Raw genomic sequence first — 23,615 nt, forward strand, 5'->3', positions numbered from 1 at the left:
ATCAGAAGGAGATTAAGAATGAGAAGGGCATCTATGAAAGAACTAGACAAAATCTTTAAATTTAAAGATATACAGCTGAACACTAAAATTAGAATTGTTCAAGTCACTGCATTCCCTATTAGCATGTATAGCTATGAGAGCTGGTCAGTGAAGAAAGCAGATAGGAAGAATAGGAAGAAAATTAATTCATTCATTTGAGGTGCGTGCTGAAGAAGAGTGCTGAGGATACCATGGACAGCTAAAAAGACAAACAAATGGGTCCTGGAACAAATCAAGCCAGAACTCTCCCTTGAAGCCAGGATGACTAAATTGAGGCGATCATACTTTGACCACATAACATGATGGCACAACTCTAAAAAAGACAATGATGCTGGTGAAGGTGGAGGGAAGTAGAAAGAGAAGAAGGCCACATGCCAGTTGGATAAACTCAGTCAGGGAGACAATGGGTCTGGGCCTGCAGGCCATGAGCAGGAAGGTAGAGGGGCTTGGAGATATCTCATTCACAGGGTTGCCATGAGTGAGGATCAAGTCAAAAGCAGCTAACAACAACAACATGCAATAGGATAAAAGTGGTCAAGAAAATAAAATAAGAGGCAATGAATACAATAGAAAGTCTGAAGACTTAGGAGAATGACAGAAATATTATTCTGGTTAATATCTTCCAACAAACAGGATACTTATACAACATCATAAATAAAATGGAAAAAAAATCAGGTGTATGTGGGGGTTTTTGGAGAGGGGATGTCATCCATAGACTCTCTTTTCTCAAGCACTCAATACATAGAGAGAAACTCAGAAATAATCACTGTCAGAGTCACCATAAATTTTAGTTTAAGTGAAGCTGAATGCTCTCTTAGAAACACACGACTACAATAAACACAAGTTTGACCAAGAAGAGAAGCTTTGATTCTTTAATATGACCTCTTCTTAGCCCTCCAAAGTAGGAATCCATCACACATGATAATGGATTTGTAATCCTTGGTTGAGGCTATCACAGATGACTCTGGATGTAATTGAACATCAGATTTCTGAGGCATATCCTCTTTCTCTACATGCTCATTTTATATTAAGAGAATAGCATTCCCAAAACTTCTGATAATAAGGAGACAATTGTCTTTGAGAATTTACAGTGGAAGAACATTTTACTCTCAAAGAGTTTAGTCTTACAACCCAATATTATGAATGCTTAGTCAGAAATCAGGGTGACAAATACATTAAAAGGGACAGAATATATGATGATAAGAGTGATGAGTCAGACCCTGTCATTCCTACAAGAATAACTATTTTTGAGTAGTCTCCTTGGAGGGATGGAGAAGATATTTCTGCCACCTCCTATATATAAGGAGTAAATCAGTTCCTCACACAAATATGTGGCAGAGACTGAAAACAAGTTGGCAACATCCCAAAGTGAGTGTCACAGTACACCAATGCCAGGGCAGTCTTCTTTGTAAGAACAGCCTAGGGCTCAGGGGATAGTTATTTATTTGGATTAAATAAAACTTCCTGGAGCAATGTTCAAACAGTGCTTACAGGGGACACAGTTCTTCACTATGTTTCTTCTTGAAAGAAGCAACAAATCATCTGAGCCATTTTCTTCCCACTATATGGGAGTCCAAATAGCACAAACCAGAGGGCACAGCTAAAGAGAGAAGTCAATAATCCAAAGTCCAGGGTTCCAGAGAGCAACGAGACAAATAAGTAATTCCTAAAGTCAAGAAGTCCAGAGAGACACAATAACCAGCAATCTAAGGAGCAAGGTTTCCATCCGGAAAAACAAGGAAGACCTTGATCAAGCATGCTTTCATAGGGATGCTCAAATAAACTCTGACACCGAGGCAGGCATTCTGCACCTGTTTAAATTCCCAATCTGCAGGAATCCAGTTGCTGTTGATTACCTTGGCGTTTTAGATAAAGCCTCTTCGAATGCCAGAGGCCCCCCTTTTCTGCTCATCTCTGGCTGAAGGTAGGTGCTGCTGTCCCTTCTCCCTCATTCATGCCTGTAGGCTCTGTTGCTGGAGACTTGGCTTTGGAAGCCATAGGCTCTGCTGGAGCTGGCCAGGGCAAACTAGGGCCAGGTTCAGCTTCTGACACAGGTCCAAGTTGAGGCCCTAGCTCAGCCACCTCATCCTCAGAGCCCTCAACCTGGCTGGGCACGACAGCAAAAGAACCACATGTATATTTTGCACAAAATAGGTCACAAATGGCAAAGATTCTTGTTAGTTCAGGATTCTTCTTGTTATGATTTCTCAACACTTTAGGGGGGGATCTGACCATTTTTAGAACATATATTTTTTAATACTCATTTCATTCCTATTACATGTTTTGCTTTCTGAACACGGGCACAGCTCCACTTCTCATTGTTGTTGACTTCCTCCATGGAAAGCAATATGTATGGAGAGGAGAGGCTCTTTTTTTTTTTTTTTTGACATGAAGCTTCTCCACACAAGCAAGAAGTCTGGGGGGAAAACTGTGGGTGTGGAAAGCTTTATGCAGACATAAAGTTGTCTCATCTCTTCATCATCCTGAATCCTTGTGGGAGAGCTTTGCCTTGGCCCCATCAGTGTTACAGACACAGCTGACATGAACATGTATGACAACATTCTCAGTCGCTGCTCTCAAGTTGTAGAAATCCCTCTTACAGGAACCACTTCTCTGGTCTCCTTCTGACAGCAGGTGAAATCATCATCATCATCATCATCATCATCATCATCATCATCAGACATTTAAAAATAAACTGCTTATTTCAAAGAGTCATTTAATGGCGGCGGGGTGGGGAGTGTATGCCCTGAACTTTTATCCTTCTTTCTATACTTTAAAATAATTTCACATTATTTTAAATTATTGATGTTGTCATGAGGCCTATTTAAATATTTTTATCTTTTTATCAAGAGGTTTTAGCTGCATCTTGTATTAGCCTTGCTTTAAGCTACCTTTGGTCCCATGTCAGGATAAATGAATTAATAAATAAAAATTAATTATATACATTTATTTTATTAAATTAAGAAATACAAAAAAATATTATAAATCCACATGTGTGACAAAAGTGCTACCTGAGATGTTCAGGGCTATGCATTCCCCTTTCTTATTTATTGATTGATTATATTTATTTGTAGCCCGCTCTTTTCCCAGGACTAGGACTCAGAGCAGCGTCACAGCATTAAAAACAGTACAATTGAAAACATTTTAAAAAGTACATTAAAAAAGAATTAAATTTTTACGGTATTAAAACAGATAGTTATTAAAAGAATAAAACATATTTTAAAAAGATAAAACTATATATAGAGAAAAATGTATCAATTTTTTAAAATGGTCCAATATCCCAACCTGTCCTTATAGCAGTTTCTTAAATGCCTGTGTGAACAGATAGGTCTTCTTTATTTTCAAAAAGAGTGATGAGTAATAAGTAATAAGGCTTTGATTTTTTTTAATGCAAGAAAAAACCTGTGCCTGGATTACAGCTCCCATAATCCCTGAAAATCAATTCAATGTTACATAGAGAATATCCACAAATACAGTCAGCTCTGCTCTATACAAAGTTGTCCCTCTTGTAAAGCGTGAGAGAAGAAGCAATGAAAGAGAGGATGCTAGAGGGCTTCTTCACACTTCACACTTTTAGTAAACGCAGATCAACATTGGCTCAACATTGCTTTATACATCAGTAGAATCAATTGAAACACACAGACCTCAATACAATATTGTTACTTGCTATGCACAAACATCCTTTGCAGAAGCATTTAATGGGAACATGCTGTATATACTTGACACATATAATTTCAGAGCTATGCACTTTTCCCCATCAAAAAGAACAGTTACATTCATTTTTTCGCTGAACAGCAATATTTCAGTGACTAATGGAGCTGTAAGCCTAGTGTTATTTTGATGACACAATTTCATATTTAAGAATGAAAAGATGAATACAACATTTTCAACAGTATAGAATGGCCATAATCAAATAGCAGGGAAGCTTCTAGTGTTCAAAGCAAGGCTGTATCGATCACAAGTTGGAAGTACTCTCCAAATAAATAAGTAGGATGGATTTTTGATTAATGGTTCATATTTCTTTGTTAGAAAATACTGAAAAGGGAACTGTAAAATCCTTTCAACCACAGATACCCCCTTTCAATATCTCAAATGTAATTGTGATGTTTAGAAGACATTTCCTTAACCTTTATAGAAGCTCATTGTACCTCAACATTTAAGGGGCAAAGTTGCAAGGCCTAATGAACTAAGGCTGGAAAACACTAAAAAGAACACAGTGGGTAAATAATAAACACATTTTTATTGTATAGCACATGTATCCAATTGTCTGGAGTTAATGAACAACAGAAATCCCATGAAAGTATAATTTGTTTTTTCTCTCTTTTTGAGCACAATTACCTCCACTACACCCTTACTGTACATTGATTTGTAATTATTTTTAATATTTAATCTGTGTGCAGATATGGTAAGTGGCATAAAAGTGGTAAAAGAAACCATTGACAGAAACCAGTTATATTTGTTACCAAATATTAAGGGTTTGAACTGCCTCTCTCCATCCCAAACTCACTTGAGGAAAAGATTATGCATGAATAATTTTCTTATGATGAGAGGGGACAATCAACTTATTCACTTTCAGTGGTAGCTATTCCCCAATCTTAGCTATCTAAGGTGGTTTACAGACCGCCCCTTTGGGGGGTTGCCATAGGGTTGCCATAATTGTCCACTAAAACCTGGGACAAAATGTAGGACAAAATCTAGACCAAACTGTAGGATAACTGCAGGACAAAACTCAGCCCAAAATCTAAGACATTTAAGGTCCGACATTTTTCTTAAATGTCCTAGATTTTGGGCTGAGTTTTGTCCTGCAGTTGTCCTACAATTTGGTCTAGATTTTATCCTACATTTTGTCCCGGGTTTTAGTGGACAATTATGGCAATCCTAGGCGGCCAGTACCCGCCCCTTTCCCCGACAGATCGGGGCCTCAGCTACCACAGCAGCAGCCCTGAGGCCCCAATCGGCCACTTTTTCAGGCCACAGGGAAGCAGCAAAAGGCCGCTTCCCCGCAGCCTGGAAAGGGGTGTCCTTGGGGCTTCTTTCTCCTTTGTGTCGCTGGTGCAGCTGTGTAAAGGCTGTGCCAGCAACACAAAACCAGGAAGGAGCTCCAAAATGGAACTCTTTCTGGCGCCGCAGAAAGAGCAACACAGGCGCCCTTCCGTGGTGCCAGGACATCACGTCCATGCCGCTCCATTTGGAGGTGGCGCGGCCGTGATGTCATAATGGCGGCACCCATGTAGAATGGGTGCCACCATTTTGTACGTACTCTGTATGTACTAGGGTTGGGGGCATCTAGAAGAGACGCTCCCGAGCAACCCTAGTACGTACAGAGTATGTACTAGGGTGCCTGTTTATAAAGGGCCTAAGATAATTTTAGTGGAGGTGCTGAGAACTGAACTTCTGTATGCAAAGAAAGTGTTCTGCTACTGAGCTGTAGTTCTTCTAAAATGTGAATGTTGCAAAGCTTAGCCACCCACCATCGCTTCCACTCCCCAGCAGCACCATGGCAGGCTCAATGATTCAAAACCAGGAGTTTCAGTGAGTCATTTCTACATGAAATTATTATGTTCGTATCACAGGACAGAAACATCTTTTGGGGGGTGAAAAGGTCAGAACACAATGTGTTTCAGAATCAGACTAAAACCTGGCTATAAACAGATATGGTCTTGTACCACCCACATCATACTTTTTTGTTTAATGGTTCTTGTGTCTTGCTCTGAAAACTGGACAAAAGGGCCCAGACCCTAACACTCAGGGCCAAATCCTGAAATCTGGCAAATCTAAGTATGGAAATACATATATTTATATACATGTGGGATCAAAATTCCCATTGCTACATAAATTTAAAGCAGTTCCAAAAAGCTGTTTTACAAATTATAATCCATAATATGCAGAAGTTTGACTTGTGAAGACTCTTGAAATGCAGAATTATTTTAGGATCTAATAGGTTGGTTGGGTAAAAAATAATTTCCTTTCTGCCCTGCTCCATTCCAAGTGGCCACATAAGCAGCTCCAGCTCCCCAAAAAAATCTCCTGGAGTACGTTTACACATGGGGGAGGGCTTCAGGAGACATGGAAGCCAAAATAAAAATTAAAAAAATTACCATCTTAATACTGATGTGCTAATGAATTGGATTGAGGCCTTAGACTCTAACAGCAAATGGCACATGAACTGAACACATTACACTCAATCCTATTTGAACTTTTCATTTTTATAGCTTCAATTCTGTAGACACACAGCTGTACATAACATTTTTTTCTATAAGAAGACCCCTCCCTCCAAAAACAGAAAATCTAAAATGTATGTCATAAGCCTTGAGCAGATACAGGGGAAAACCTGGCATACCTCCGCGCCTTCCCAATTTGCAGTGAGAATCCACACACTGCAACACCAGCTCTTACAATGGTCCAAGCCCCCACAGGCAGTCCACACTGTCCCTGTCATCTGCAAGGACAGACTCACCAAAATGGAACATTCATGGGTACAAGCTGTGGTACACCATTATTTCTTTCTTTTCCACCACAAACACATGCATACAAGCACACAGATGCCTCCATGCACTTCCGGTAGCCACCAATCACCTCCCTCATCCCAACCAGTTGTCAGATCATTTAATGCTCCTCAGAACTGCCCATGCGACCAGACACTCAATCGCACAAGTGATTAACCATTCATATGGTGCATAGTTGTGCCAAGTGATACATTGGCACACAAAATCATAGAGGCTCCCCTGTATATGCCCATTTCCCCCTCTTTTCCCATGCTCCCCTGTTGGACTAGCCAGTTTGTTAATGTTGATGAAACTCAAATTAGCCATTATTTTGCTTCATGAGAATATGATGAATTGATGGTGCAACTGACCACTCATGTGCATGTGGGTGGGTGACAAAATTTGTAGGTGGGTGGCAAAAATCCTATGGCCAGCAATGGCACCAGTTGTGCACCAGCCCCCTTCCCCATCCTCTGGATGGCTCTCAGTCCAGACATTAGTGCTATAGTTTCCACTTTCTGGGTTGAGACAGAGCAAACTGGGGGTTATTTTGATCCAGTGTTTTAACCCCAGAGGGTTACTCATCTTGGATTCCTGCACTGTTGACCATGTGCATTTAAACAGGTAGGTTTTAGAGTGGGGCAGAACTGCATTTTATCGCTGGTGTAGACAGCCCATTAGTAACAACTTCAAAGAAGTGCATTTATACTTGTTGTTATACATTTAGCTCAAAAGTATTCCCATTTGCCTCTTCACAGCGATTTGAACTCAAAGTGCCTTTTTAGGGGGATATCTTACAGATTGAGTCTCCTTACAATTCTGAAAACTGAATTATTCCAAAAACCAGCACTTTTTCATGGGTGGCTGAGAGAGTGACACCTTTGCTTCCCAATGTTCAGTGTATACTAATTTTGTTTCATGCACAAAATTACTAAAAAAAGATTTATAAAATTACCTTCACACTAAGTGTACAAGGTATATATGAAACATAAATGCATTTTGTGCTTAGACTTGGGCCCCATCTCCAAGACATTATGTACATATATATGTACATTTGTATATATGTACATTATGTACATATATACAAATATAGGTATTCCAAAAGCACCCCCCCCCCAAAAAAAAATCCAAAATCCTTTCAGTCTCAAGCATCTCAGATAAGGGAGACTCAACCTGTAATTAATTTCAACAATTATAAAGTAATGTCAGTGAGTAAGACATCTGAAAACAAACTTCAAGATGATCAGTTAAAAATAAAGGTGTCCCATATTTACCATTTCCATTTGCTCCTGTGTAATTTAGTTATTGCAGCAAATTCTCACATCATCAAGACCCAAAAGTCTTACTCCTAGCCAAACTTGTTCATAAACTTAATGAGGACAGAACACAATGCCAAGGAAGGTTTTTCCCTGCTGTAATGTGGCAGTACTCTGTCAAGTACAATGGAAAGAAGGAGCTCACCTGTTTTAGGGTCCACGGAGAAATATGGCTGTCCCTGAAGAATACTGTATACCACCCGGGCACTATTTCCATAGGTGGGATCATCTGCATCTGTAGCTGTCACCTGAAGGACTGAGGTACCTGCAATATATTAAAAAAGGGTTATTTCACACACATCAGTGTTCTATAAAATCTAAAACCTCTCAGTCTCACAGAAGAAAATTAGATTCCATACAATGTGACACACTCTTTAATTAGATCACTGGCCTCCCCCCTGAGAATGTATAAACTATGGAGGTCAAACCTTTAGTTGACTATAAAAGGCTACTACTAGAACTCAGGTTTAGCTTGTGGTTAGTTTATTCAGAGCCTCAAATTAACACATTAGTAGAAACAAAAAATGATGGTATATTAATTTGGGGAATATATGGGGTATAGTGATGTCAGGATCACCGTAATGATTTCAGATTCAGCCATCCTTACCCACTTAGTTGGGAGTAAACCTAATTGAATAGGATTTAATTCTGAGTATACAAAAGGACTGTATCACTATAGTTAGTTGAATCTTTTGCCTTCTAGTTCCACCGTTATCAAGTCCCATGGGCGTGTCCAACCAAAGGAGAGGATGGGTGGCATGCAGAATAGAGTGGAAAGAGAGGGGGACATTTAAATTATTTATTTTATGTATTTCCCTTTAATTATATAAGTACCCAGCACTGTGTGGACTAAACATATGAAAGGATGAAAATAAAAAAGATTCCTTGAAGTTCAAAACAACAACAACAACAACAACATATAAAATAAAATATTGCTATAAACCAAAAGAGAATTGAAAATGTCCATGGACACTGTCCCCCACCATCACAAAAGATTCCAACTTCCCTACAGGATGATATTTGGAGGGACACCTGCCTTCAGACCTAAAGGGCTTGAGTTTTTGAAAGTGTCTCCTGCTGAGCAAATAAACCATCTCTATTAATTCCATCACCATTCATTACTCATGGTATCATAGAATCATTGAGTTGAAAGAGACCACAAGGGCCATCCAGCCCAACCCCCTGCCATGCAGGAAATCTCAATCAAAGCATCCCTGACAGATGGTCATCCAGCCTCTGTTTAAAGACCTCTAAGGAAGGAGACTCCCTCACTCTCCAAGGGAGTGTGTTCTACTGTCAAACAGCCCTTACTGTTAGGAAGTTCCTCCTAATGTTGAGGTGGAATCTCTTTTCCTGGACCTTGCATCCATTGTTCCGGGTCCTGTTCTCTGGAGCAGCAGAAAACAAGCTTGCTCCCTCCTCAATATGGCATCCCCTCAAATATTTAAACAGGGCTATCATATCTTAACCTTCTCTTCTCCAGACTAAACATCCCCAGTTCCCTAAGTCTTTCCTCATAGGACATGGTTTCCAGTCCTTTCACCATTTTAGTCACCCTTCTTTGGACATGCTCCAGTTTCTCAATGTCCTTTTTGAATTGTGGTGCCCAGAACTGGACACAATATTCCAGGTGGGGCCTGACCAAAACAGAATATAGTGGCACTATTACTTCTCTTGTTCTAGACACTATACTTTTATTGATGCAGCCTAAAATTGCACTGGCCTTTTTAGCTGCTGCATCACACTGTTGACTCATGTTCAACTTGTGGTCTAGGCAAGATCTCACTATTTTCTTGCTTCTAAAATAGGCAGTAGTCAGATCACAGCAAACCTGTCAGCACAGAGAAATGTAATACATTTCCTGTAATTAAAATCCTTCTCCTGCTGGGGCTGTCCTGTCTTCCTGAATCTGGCTACCCCCCCCCCCCCCCCAGCAATGTGAAATAATTTAGATAACCTAAACTAGATAATTTCTTAAACTGTAGGGTTAGCCTCAGAGTTAATCAGGAAATCTATGGAGTTAAACCATGTTAGGAAAAAAAATCAAAGCAATTAATAATTTAACAAATCAGTTAAATATTTTCCCTGAACATTCTAAAATATTAACTAAGTAAAAGTTCCATGCGTTCGTAAGATGGACATATACATATTAAAGTGGTGCAGACCAGAAATACCACCCCATCCCATCTTTTTTCAATTTCAATGCACTTGGGAGACTCCCATAGATTTCTGATACTTTGTTCTCTATTTTTCTTTCTTTACCACTGGAATTTTGCAAAGTTATATGCTGATGAAAAGCTGGGGGGGAGGGGGAGGAAAGCCTTCAATCTGCATCTCTGCAGGCAAATCTTTAATGTTTAATGAGGCGGTTTAATAAAAAAAGGCAAATGTCTGCTGAGAATGCAAATCTGTATGCATGATTTGCCATCCTTTTGGTGCACTACTAAAGTCTCAAATGGATCAATATTGAACAGGAAGTCTAAGGAGTGAAAATAAGGCGAAGAAAACTCTAAATATCTGACTATCCACCCAAGACCGTACTCTCAAAAGCATGTTCATGCTGGCCAGCTGGTGCAATTTCTCTCTCTTCTTGAAAGTCAAACTTTCATTTTGTTCTAGGTAGTGAAAGTTTTGCTCACCAGTGAACAATAAATAGCATGTAATTTGAGAAATTTCTTGAAGTGGCATTCCAGGGTGAAAAATGCAAATTAAATTTTAAAAATCAATTTATTTTTAAAGTGAGTGTGTGTGTGTGTGTGTGTGTGTGTGTGGTGTTGCGAAGTTCATAGAATCATAGAATCAAAGAGTTGGAAGAGACCACAATGGCTATCTAGTACAACCCCCTGCCATGCAGGAACTCTCAATCAAAGCATCCCTGACAGATGGCCATCCAGCCTCTATTTAAAGACCTCCAAGTAAGGAGACTCCACCACTCTCTGAGGGAGTACATCCACCGTTGAACAGCCCTTACTGTCAGTAACTAGCAGAACTAGAAACAAATAAGCAGTTATGTAGATCTTATGTGTTTATTCCCTTTAAATACACAACTGAATAATGCAGATATTTGAAACCATTATGTTTTCTCATTAAAACGAAATAGCCACATTTCCATGTTTGAATCCATTATCTGTGAATCAAATTAAGAGCTTTTCTGGGGGAAAATATGCTTACTTCAAATTACAAACAAAACTTGCTTCAAGTACAAAGGTTTTATTTACAAAGCACCACTATTTTCATTTTCAAATGTGAGCAAACAGCTATGAGGCACTCCTATCTAAACTCATTATTCCCCCCCCCCCATTTTCTAATAAACCAAATTATTTAAGACAACACCCAGTCATCTGATCTTATTTATTATTTATTTTATGTATTAAAACATTTTAAATCATTATTCTTCCATAGAAAAACCAGGAGGACACTCTACAAATATAGTAAAACAATAATAACATAATTATCAATTAAAAAATCCAAAAATGCAAGCACACAGAACAGCCTTGCTCAATTTAATGCCATTCACACGTTAGATTTTAACTTCCACTGACTGGGAGCGTGGAGAGTTGAGACATATCAGAAGGCAGCAGGTTGGGGAAAGCTGACACAGATAATAAGATCTGTTGCAGGGACCAGCAGGAGCACTATCATACTGTCTAATGGAGTTGCTTCAAGAAAGAAATGCAAAGACATGTCAATCTCTTAAACAGAATAGATTTTGTTTCTTTAAAACATTTGAATGCTATTGGCCTATAGAACAAGCAAACTCTTCCTACCACTTGGTCATGCATTTAATTTCCACAACGGTCATGAGACACCGGACAGAGCAGCAGTGAGGCTATATTCCCATTACAAAAGTCACTAAAAAGTTACATTTGTGTCACAAAAGGAAGAGAGCTATCCCTTATTAAGTTGAAGTAATAATGTAATTACAGTACACCTGCATCATAAGCAGGTGCACTATACACAGCTTTCAACTTACGTTGAACGCTGTGCAATGGAACAAGCAATGCTGCATGCGCCCATGGCGCGTGAGCCTATGGTGATTGTGCCACACCACATGCACAAGCCCCATTGTTTTCAATGGCACTCAAGCATATGTGGTATTTGCCTTACGGGGTGGTGGTGGTCCGGAATGGATCCCCCACATAAGGCAAAGATGCACTGTATACCGTAGTTATTTGAAAGAGGAATTAATTATAAGAAACTAGTCACTTGCAATATATTATTTTTATAAAGTTCTTGAGGAGACTGTTCTGGCTCATTGTCTCTATGAAAATTTGGTGTGTCATTGAGATCTATGCCATTCCTGGGGCTGCTTTTTCAATTTGAAGAGTCTCTAGCTTTTATTTTAGAATATTTCTTTTGATAAGGACAGCAGACACAAAGGTCCAAAACACGCTGCACAAATAATCCAATTTGAGACTGCTTTAACTGGCCTGGCTCAATGCTAGGGACTCTGGGAACTGTAGTTTTGTGAGATATTGAGCCCTCTTTGTCTGAGTGCTCTGGTGCCACAATAAACTATATTTACCAGGATTCCCTAGCACTGACCCAGGACAGTTAAAGTAGTCTCAAACTGGATTATTTCTGCAGGTGTTGTGGACCAGAGTCTTGTTTAAACTTTTTTCTTCTGGTATTCTATACTATAGGGTTATTTCTGAAGCAGAGCTCCCATGGGGATGAAGCTGCCTTTTCTAGGCTCAGGACATCAGATGCTGCGATAGGCGGATCTCTTTCTGTTGCTAGAGGATAGGCTGACTGACGTGCCTTGGAGTCATCAGACCTTCACCTTTGAGACTAAAGTCATATTGACACCACACAGTTGCATTCTATAGAATGCTGGGACTTGTAATTTGATGATATGAACATCTGTACTGGAGTTTCATTACTGAACTATAGAACTTTCAGGTAACCAGTTATGAATACTCCTTATCAGAAATGATTCCATAGTATGGAGTCATGCCAATTAAAGTGATATCAAACTGTTACAATTTTGTAGAATAATAATAATAATAATAATAATAGGATTTATTTATATGCCGCCCAATCACTGGGAATCCGGGCGGCTTACAACAGAGGGGATAATAGATGGTTCCCTGCCCTCAGGCTTACAATCTAAAAAATTGTAAGGAGTGAAATGTACCTTATTGCTAAGAGACTCCTGAAAAGTGGAAGTATTAGTAGACACTTAGGTATAACAGTACAATGTGTGTGTGAATCGTGTCCTGACTTAATAGGAGGCTGTTAGTAAAGGAATTCAGTTTAGTCATTTTTTTCCCTTCTTCTTCTGCCATTGGCTTAGACACATTATTGTTATGACTTTGAATAAAAATGACTAAAGAGTCATGTGAACTGCTAAACTGATTTGTTAATGTGTCTATAATGTTAATGTCATTGATGTTAGATATATTCAGTTGTTCTGTTGCTATGCTCATTTGTTATGTTTTAATGACGTGTTAATTGTGAACTCTTATCTGAAACTGATTATTATTATGCATTGTGGCTATTGTGCTTTTATTATGATAAAACTGTGTTAACTGATTTTTTTTTTTGGCACTGTGCAGTTTTGTAATGTATACTGAATGTATGAACCCTGATGGCATCCTCTCTCACACTTCCTGAACTTACTTTTCAGCTGCTACAGTAAACAGTCCACAGTCATTTATTGACAGGTGGAGAGCTGGAGGCATTGGAAAAGCATCTGCCTAAGTTCTATAATCAGATACTGAATGTTGACATTGTGTGCCAGGATTTCCAATGTGCAAGCACTCCAAAGAAGTTATCATACCACATCAGTGTGAGAAATCTTCTAAATTGAGGGGAGAGATTAGAAAAGGGGGCTGATCCAAAAGGTATTGGGGGATGCTTGGTTCCCTCCTGACATGCTGACAGTACATTTTGTCAAATGACTCATTTGAGAAATGACATAAAGGAGATGGGCCTAATTCTTATCTCTCTCACGCCTGTCCTGCAATGTCCAGTTGATGTACATGGCACCCATCCCTACTTTTCTTTACTTCTTATTCGAAAACAGTGGTTCATAAACCCCTTTACAAAGTGAATTTGGCCTGAGATGTCTTACTTATAATCAGTACATTAATGTGTTAGCAAAACTGTAATTATGGTGATTTTTACAATACCAGTGTGAATACATGTGAATAGTTTTATCAGCTGTAGGGAAAGATTAGATTAGCTACTGATTAGCTACTGATTGTCTGCAAGTTCACTTGGAGTTAAACTAGTGATTAAGGGGAATGTGTATTCCCTGTGTTTAGCCCATTTTTGCCTCCTACAGTGGAAGGCTTAACATTAGGGCCATGTTTACTTTTCCAATGACTAATCATCAAGCAACGCATGCTGAATGCAAAATATATAAGTGAAGAAAATCACATGCCGTGAGAACGTCTGTCATCATTTGGGGAAGCACATCAGTCAACAAAAAAGTGCTAATCATATTTTGAGCCAGAAGTGACTGTAGTGGTGTAGTGGTCTGAGAGTTGGACTAGGAGTAGATTAAGTGTTTGGCTAGAACTCTGGGAGACCAGGTTTCAAACCCCTCATCCATGGAAACCCACTGGGTGACTATGGACAAGTCACTCTCTAAGCCTGAGATGTATGCAATGGCACCCCCCCCCCCAAACAAATCTTGCCAGGAAACCCCTGTTATATGGTTGCCTTGGTGTCACCATTAGTCAGACATGACTTATGAACACACACAACAACAAGTTTGATAGAGAGCATGTACAAGATTTACAAAAATCAAATAATGAAGGTCACTGGAGAGAATACAGATTTATGCAAGTTGTGCAGCATTGGTAGATAACTGCATATAAACTCATACGGTCTGACCAGCACTTCTCGAAATATGGATGGTACCCTTTCCACTCTCTGTATAGAGCCCAGGGCTTCTCTTCAGATCTTTTGCTCAGCATGGGATATGAAAAGGCTAAAGCAACCATCAAACAATGGGTGATAAATGGGTGAACTGAACACTTAGAAAACTACACCCAGTCCTGGGCACTACAGCTCAACAATTATACTCACAAGCTGGAACATGTCCAGAGAAGGGCAACCAAAATGACCAAGGTCTGGAAACCATGCCTTATACAGAGTGACTTAGGGAATTTAGTACAGTGGACCCTTGGTATCCTTTGGGGTTTGGTTCCAGGCCTCCCAGTGGATATAAAAAACCATGGAGGCTTAAGTCCCATTAAATACAATGGCACAGTAAAATGGTGTCTCTTATATAAAATGGCAAAATCAAGGTTTTCTATTTGGAATGTGTACTTTTTAAAATATTTTCAAGCCGTGGCTGTTTGAATCTGTGGATAAAGTACCCATGGATGCAGAGGGCAGACTGTATGTGGGGAGCCCTGGTGGCACAGTGGTTAAATATCTATACTGCAGCCACAAGGTTGTGAGGTCAATCCCAGGGCTCCAAGGTCGATTCAGCCTTCCATTGGTTAAGAGGTGGCTTGATAGCTATCTTTAAATATCTGAAGGGATGTCTGAAGGGATGGAATATAATTGTTTTCTGTTGCTCCAAAGACCAGAATCAATAGGTTCAAATATAACAGAAGAGATTATACAGAAACATTAGGAAGAACTTTTTAACTGTAAGAATTATTTAACATTGGTAATCACTGCCTCTGAGGGTGGTAGGCATTCCACCTTTGTAGGTTTTTAAACAGAAATTGGATGGACATCTCTCAGGAACGTTTTGTTGTATATTCCTGCCTGGCAGGGCACTGGACCACAGGGTCCTTGTGAGCCCTTCTAACTCTAAGATGCCATGATTCTATGATTCTGCATAAAACTTTAAGTTGTGATGAATAATAAGCAGGGCTGTTTAAAATTCTGTATCCACATAATTCAAATTTTACACCAGAAAGATTCCACCATTTCTTTATACTTTATGTAATTGAAACAGATTTACATAATTTCACATACTATACATCATTTCTTCTACAATGTGTAAAATCACTTTGCATAATTTATTCAAGTCTGGCAAATTGCACAGGAGAAGTAAAGAACTATCTGGCAGGGCACCTTCATTGGACATCTCATTCAGAGAGAACACACACACACTTCATAGCCATTTAAAGGGCATATTGATTTTTTTTTTTAAAGGAAAGGAATGAAGGGAGGGAAAGTAAATAAGCTCAGGAAGTTTCATGAGAATTACTGTCTGTTCTCACACAATATCCAACATGCAAACCACCCTGCAGATAAGTAAAATCCATGAACTAAATCCAACCATATATTTTAATGGTGCTTGCATGGTAGACACATAAAAGCTTAGTTTAAATGGAGAGAGAATGCCCATTAGCTGTAAGCTTGGTGGACTGTGCCCCAATTCCTGACAGGGCTTTGAAACTGAGGCACAAAAAAAATCACTTTAACTTTTCCCATAAGCACTATGTGCTACTGAGAACATTTTAACACTGCAACTGCTGAACTTAATATCTTTAAATGCCTTCACTAAATACACACAATATTCTATGCCCATGTGTGTGTGAGAGAGTTACATGCACTTGCACACATCTCCTACTAAAAAAGATGAAAACAAAAAGTCAAAAAAGAAAGATTACACCATAAATTAAAACAGAAAAACAGTATACATTTCAATTAAAATCTCTTCCTTTAGACCAATGGGAATTTCTCCAGAGACTACATATTAATTCATATTAATTCAGTGGATATGGTGAAAAAGAAAGAAAGAAAGAAAGAAAGAAAGAAAGAAAGAAGACTAGACCATGCTATTAAACCTTGCCTAGTTGGCAAATAGAGAGTGTCTACTTATCCATAAAAATTATGGCCATTCCACCTTCTCAGTAATTACAAATTACATTATCAATGGTAGACATGACACATTAGAGTGATGAACAAAGCAACAAATCAATTAAAATTGGAAAATAAAGCCAAGAAATAAGTAGCTTTGTACATTTCTAGACAAGAGGCACAGAAACTGGTGCCATCAAGGTGTTGCTGGATTGCAAATCCCATTGACTTTCACTATTGTTGACCCATGCTAAGGCTGTTAGAGGTTTGCAGCCCAACATTTGAAGGACCACACATTGCCAAACTCTAGTAATTCATATTCTTGTCACAAGCTCTCAGTTGTTTTTGCCTCCAAATTACCAAGTTGGTAAGCAGCCAACTGTGATAGAGAGAGGCATGCCAGTAGGATTTTTTGGGTTTGATTTAAAACATACACAGAGAAGAGGGAGGGAGAGAGAACTCTCCCACCAGCACCATATATTTTCACCATGTATGCTAGTTATATCTCTTGAATGAAAAATGAAATGAGAATGTAACAAAGCACAGAAAAGGTCATGGGGGGATATGGAAGCATTGATACCATGCATATTTACCACTATATGCACAAATGAGTCAGAATGTAAACTCTCGGCCTGCTCTCTCTTGTGTCCTGCACTGGTGCTATCTCACAGAACCTGTTATTTTTAAGGTCACACATGGCATGAAGAATCCATTTGTTCCCCATTTGTTCTTCTCAAGGCAGGTCAAGGATGAGTCGGGCACAATAAAGGACCATCTATATGACTTTTCTGGATCACACTGGCATCAGATCTCCCAATGAGAAAGAAAGGCAGTTACAAACTGCTATTCAGCATTTCAGAATATATTCAGCAATCCCACTGCAAGACACTGTGGAAATTTTAAAATGGAAGGTCATCATCCATCTTGCATCAGCTTCACTAGACTCTGACAATGAGTTGGGTACTGGCCTGTTGTTATGAGTGAGGAAAGAATGGATGGTAACCTCACTGTCAGAGCCACATCATTTTTAGATATATTGCAAACTCTTACTTAAAATAGGGTTGCCATAACTGAGGAGGTCCGAACCGGGACAAATGTAGGACAAGGCTTAAAAATGTAGGACCTTTTTTTTTAAGGCTCTACATTTTAAAACCTTGTCCTCCTCCTCCTCCCCGGCTTGGGAGGAAGCCTCGGCCTCCTCTCAGGCCGGGAAGGATGCAAGGGCTGCTCCTCATTGCGGCGATCACCGCGGTGGGAAGCAGCCTCCTCCCAGCCCCCACTCCCTTTCCCGGCCTCTGTGAAGGCTTGGGCCTCCATAGGGGCCGGGAAGGAGGGAGGAGAGCGCCTGCGATCGGCGCGATCGGCGCGATCGCGGGCGGCCCCCACTCCCTTTCCCAGCCTCTGTGGAGCCTTGGGCCTCCATAGGGGCCAGGAAGGAGGGAGGAGAGCGCCCGCGATCGGCGCAATCACGGCGATCGCGGGTGGCCCCCACTCCCTTTCCCGGCCTCTGTGGAGCCTTGGGCCTCCATAGGGGCCAGGAAGGAGGGAGGAGAGCGCCCGCGATCGGCGCGATCGCGGCAATCGCGGGCGGCCCCCACTCCCTTTCCCGGCCTCTGTGGAGCCTTGGGCCTCCATAGGGGCCGGGAAGGAGGGAGGAGAGCGCCCGCGATCGGCGCGATCGCCGCGATCGTGGGCGGCCCCCACTCCCTTTCCCGGCCTCTGTGGAGGCCCAAGCCTCCACAGAGGCTGGGAAGGAGGGAGCAGAGCCAGGCCGCCTCCCTCGCCGGTGGAGGAGGCCAAGCAGGGAACGGAGACGAGGCTCCTTTCCCTGCCTGGTGTCTGTCGCGTGGGTGGTGTGTGTCCCAGGGGCGGGGCCAAACCGGGGCGGGACCGTGCGGACCTGCCCCAATCCGGGAAAGTCCCGCCCCCTGGCGGGATATGGCAAGCCTAACTTAAAAGCTTGTCACAGGAGGTACTACTGGCAGAGGCAGTAAGAGATGTTTGCGTGCATGGGCAAGAACACAGAAAGCTGCTTTATACAACTTCAGATTATTGGTTAACATAGTTCAGTACTGACCACATTAGAGTAGAATAACTTCCTGAGATAGCATCTGTCCCCCTGGTGCCACCAAATCTGACACTGCATGCTAATACATACAGTAGCAAAGGAATAATAAAGGCCTTTTCCTTTCATATTTTCTGCTGCTCCTTCAAATTTTTAGCAGGATGGTGGGGGAAGAGGAAAAAGATGAATTTTCCTTTTGCAGCAAAACACACACATAAGAAGCACATACTGTGTTCTGAAGCAAAATTTAAAGCCATACTCCTCATACACATTGTTCTTAAGGGAAACTGATTTTTTCAGCCACAGATGATGCTAGATTTGGGTAACATGGTGGGGATTTTCATCCTTAAAAAAACCACAGATTTACATGTGGTCTGTGGGACATGTGTCACTCAACCCTGCTCTTTGATGACTGGCATCAGCTCCCAAAGTACCAGAGATAGGTCTTTCCCAGGCTCATTTAGGCTGCTGCACTTTAGCTTCCATGACTAAATGTTATGAAATCCTGGAATTTGTAGTTTGGTGGGGTACCAAAGTTCTCTGATGGGGAAGGTTAAGCATCTTACAAAACTACACATCCTAGAATTCCATAGCACTGAGTCATGACAGTTAAAGTGGTGTCAAACTGCAGTGTATTTCTTGGGGAAGATGGGGGCTGAACTTGGAATATTCTGCAAACATATACTCTGTCAGCAAGTGGCCAGATATAATTTTAATCTGACCCAACATGACTCATTTTACATTCTTAGATCAAATCATCACAATAAAATGTGTGTGCTCCCCTAATAATTTCAGCCTGTAGGTTCAGCTATAACTTGTTGGGATCTACATTATATCTATGGCGCGTTACAGAGCGCCCAAAAACGGTGCTCTGGCGGCGCTGTCATTTGCTGCACCGAGGAGCCCCAGCAGCCAAAGCGTACGACTCCTCGGCGCAGCAAAAAAGAAGCTGCACAAAGTGGCTTCTTTTTGTGACCCGAAAGTGGCACCGCAAGTTGCTAGTCACGCACTCGTGGCGTCAATTCTGCCGTGCGACATGTGGATGCTAGGCGTCCGCAACATCAAGATGGCAGCACCCATGTACAATGGGCACCGCCATTTTGTACACACTCTGCACATACTAGGGTTAGGGGCGTCTGGAAAGGATGCCCCTTTCTAACCCTAGTACGCGCGGAGCACATACTTTCCGCCCGTGTGGAACGGGTGTTACTAAGTATGGATTTATATAAAATTTTGGGTGCCATGCGGTCTGAAGCTATGACTCCTGACTGACCCCACAGCGATCTGCCATTAACCTAAAGGCGAGGAGACCACATAGCCAGCTGCCCTGACAAGGCATGGTCTCAGATAAAAGATAGAATTAAAATCTTCCAGAGGAAGTTTGGGGAGTTGCAAAACCAGATTCGCAGTGACCAGCACAAGGAAGACAATAGCTGTGGCTTCCTTCTTGAGTCAGTGATTAACTTAACAGCTCAGCCATCAAGGTAGCTGCTCTCCTGAAAAGTGTCAGACCTCATGCATTGTGCAACTATTGTGTAGCTTTCAGCTTAACAAAGCCCAAGCAATCAACGCTTTTGTCGCAGGCAAGCCATTGCCTGAGGGCCCGTTCAGCCCTATATAAGATCCGAGTTTTCAGCCCTTCTTCGGGCTTTTGAGTATTCAGTTGTCTGAGCCTGAGATTCCAAAGAGCATCCTTGCTTCTCTGAAATCACTGAGCAAAGCCAAGCTCACTGTCACCAGGCCTCTAGTTAGCTTTGCCTGCCGGAACTCAGCTCCTAAGCCACCATGGCCACTCCTTTCTTTTCCCCGTGGCTGTGATCCACTATCCATCCTACATTGCATCCGACTTCCTGGAGAAGACGTGTAAGGTAATATTCCCAATGGTGCCTCTCTCTTCCTTCCTTTACTTCCCGAACTCACCCCTCCCCTGCTATAGCATTGAATGTGTGTGTGCGTGTGTCATCCCTTTTGTTGTGTGACTCTAATAAATGTTCATAGGCCTGTTACAGACTGCCAAAATAAAGCTGCTTGGGGTCTCTTTGGAGGTATGCTGTTTAAACGATGCATGCATCCTAAGAATCCGGAAGCTGCACCAAAGCTGCACTCCAGTGCTTAGGAATGGAGTGTGGCTTTGGCGCGACCTCCGGACTCTTAGGACCCATGCATCATTTAAATAGCATACCTCCAAAGAGACCCGAAGCAGCTTTATTTGGGGAGTCTGTAACAGGCCAGTGTTTAATTGCACCTCAGTAGTATTTGAGTCTCTTTCTCTTGGGGGTGGACTAGGCAACCTCTGGTATACATATAGGGACACGATCCTGTGTGTGCGTTGTTAGGACACACCCCTCGTAGATATTTGAGCTAATTAAAATTCCCCTAATTTGATCCTTCCTAACACGGGCCTATGTTTTTGTCTCATTAGTCATGAAATAAACTCCATAATATTGGTTATGTTAACATTTAACTGGTTTGTCAAACTGCGTAAAACGTACGAAACAACCCCGAACAAAACACAGCCAACATTCTGATCAGTACTGTCATGATAGAAGAGAACTGCACAAGTCAGTGCTTTTGGAAAACTAGTTCAAGAAAAAAGAGCAAGTGACCCACTGGTGATGAGGAGAGAAAAGTGGTTACATTACAAGCTTCTGATTTTAAGAGTGACACTGATGTGCCCTTTAACAACCTCCTTACTAAGCAGATAATGGCAAGCTGAAAAGGCATCATGAGTGAAATTAAAAGGAGGGAACTTATTCAGAGAAGGAGAAGACTGGAAGGGAGAGGGTAGCCTTTCATAAGGTTTCTTTGGGAAGTAAAATTTTTCAGAGGGTCTGAAGGTCCATTTCTTATATGTAATGCCTTGCATGGAACCAAACAATGTGAAATAACAAGAAACTGGGAAAATAAGTGAGAGATACAATATCTTGCAGAGTAGAGTTCAAGACATTCTACTTTGCTCGTTTTCTTCCATATAGTTTTCCATCCCTCTGTTAATAGACAGAAGTACATCACCATGCAAACTGTGTGTATCTGGGGGGCAGGGGTTGTCTCCTTTAATTCCCCCTACCGAAGAGATTCATGCTGAAAACTCCCTTTTGGATATGAGTGATACTTTAAGGAAAGGTAAATGGGGAAAAGAGGTTTTTGTTAGTAAGTATGAAGTATGTTCCAACTAATTACTCCACTGTCATCCCATGTTTCATCTGCTTTTAAAATGCCCCAGTTTTTCACTCCTCCCATCTTCCTCCTTTGTCCTCAGCTTACTTCAATTGCTACAGAGTTCAAAGTATAAAAGTTGTTAGGACTCAACTCAGCAGGAGAAGGCAGAATCTTGTACTTTCCAGGGAGCTGAAGCAAAAACAAACTACTGTTGTCTCTCCTAGCTTGTGTGTTCTTCCTCATTTATAACTTTTGCCATCTTGACCACACTTTAATATTTGTTAACTACACATGCCCCAGTTTTCAGCTGTGAAACATGGAGTACAGAACTCTTTGGAAAGAGAACCATTTAGCTGCTGATCCATCAGAAAGAAGCAGCTATTTCTAATATCCCCTCCCCCAGTCTCCCTAAAATACATCATCTGTATTTGCACAATTTTAAAATACACTTATTAAACATGTCATAAGTTTCAGTTTAATCTTTGGTTAGAACATGATTATGGGAGATAATGAAAACATTGTTGTAAAACCACAGGGTAGTGGTTCCCAAACTTTGTTCCTGCGGGTGTTTTGGATTTCAGTTCCGAGAAGCCAATGGTCAGAGCTCTGGGAGCTGAATTCCAAACCATGTGGAGGAATGAGTTTGAGAAGCACTACTATTGGGTAAATGGTAGGGAAATTTGCAAGTGAATATATATACAATAAGGGCAGCTGGATCTCAGTTCCGCACGCCTTTCACTGTAAACTAGACTGATCCAAAACATATGAGCTGCCGTGTAGCATGCACTGACATGTTGTCCAACTTTCCCCTGACCATCTTCTACCTAGGGTGCTGCCTCAGCTCTGTCTAATGGAAGGACTGGCCCTCAGACCAACAATTACTTTGCAAATACTTCTATTCCTGGACAGTATTTCTGTTCATTCCAGGAACAGAAGAGTGAAGACTGAGTTCTCTGACACCATTCCCAGAAAACCTCCTGAGAGAAAGAGAGAGAGAGAGGATCTCTCTTTTGAGTAGATGTAGATATTGAGAAGGCAGAGCACTGAATAATTCATTCCAAACATAAAACAAATGACTCCCATCACTATTTATTAGTCATTTTGTCTGTTAAGACAAGAATAGTTCTGCCATGAAAAGAAAAAAGAAAGCAGAAAATCAATACGAGAAATTAAATAGGCAGGAAATGTCCAAAATACAAGGCCTACTGGCAAATTGATAGCATCAACAGAAAAAAAATGACAAAATATGATTCCAGTGGCAGCTGATATCTCCCAAGCCAGTGGGACAATGATTGAACACTGGATTTTAGCCCAAAATATGAAGGATCAATCCCAGGTGCTAACCTCTATCTGCAAAGCAGATTCAGTACCATGAATAGTGCCTTCAGTGTTTGAATTAATACTTGAAGCAGATTCACAATCCTATTGACATGAAAGACACCACCTACCACTTTCTGAATTGCAGGAGACTTATGGGAAAAAGTTGTACACTTATAGATTTGCCTGAGGATTACCATATATACTCGACTATAAATCGACCTCCTATATAAGTTGAAGGAAGGTTTTGGAGCAAAAATTATGGATTTTGATATGACCTGTGGATAAGTTGAGGGTAAAATGTACAAAGGATGTAAAGGATGAAGCAAAGGAAAACAATGCCAAAGAACTTACAGAATTCTAGGAGGCATAACTGTTTGTGCTCATATTATAAATTGGATTGATGAGAGAACAGAGGGAAGTCACTGCTTCCAGGCGAGATTATTCTTGCTTTTCACT

At 40.9% G+C, this 23,615-nt stretch overlaps 1 protein-coding gene across 2 annotated transcripts in view; it reads right to left on the bottom strand.

Annotated features, from left to right (window-relative positions):
• Window positions 1-23,615, bottom strand: part of LOC149316946 (cadherin-18) — a 238,404-nt gene that overhangs the window by 146,371 nt on the left and 68,418 nt on the right. For both annotated transcript variants that reach the window (XM_089516578.1, XM_089516579.1), the window contains one exon: window positions 7,986-8,105. In XM_089516578.1, coding sequence (XP_089372704.1) covers window positions 7,986-8,105 — 120 coding nt within the window. The remainder of the gene's footprint in view (window positions 1-7,985; window positions 8,106-23,615) is intronic.

Source organism: Sceloporus occidentalis, unplaced genomic scaffold (genome assembly GCF_023333645.1).
Source record: "Sceloporus occidentalis isolate IW3139 unplaced genomic scaffold, rSceOcc1.0.p SCAF_3, whole genome shotgun sequence".
NCBI lineage: Eukaryota > Metazoa > Chordata > Lepidosauria > Squamata > Phrynosomatidae > Sceloporus > Sceloporus occidentalis.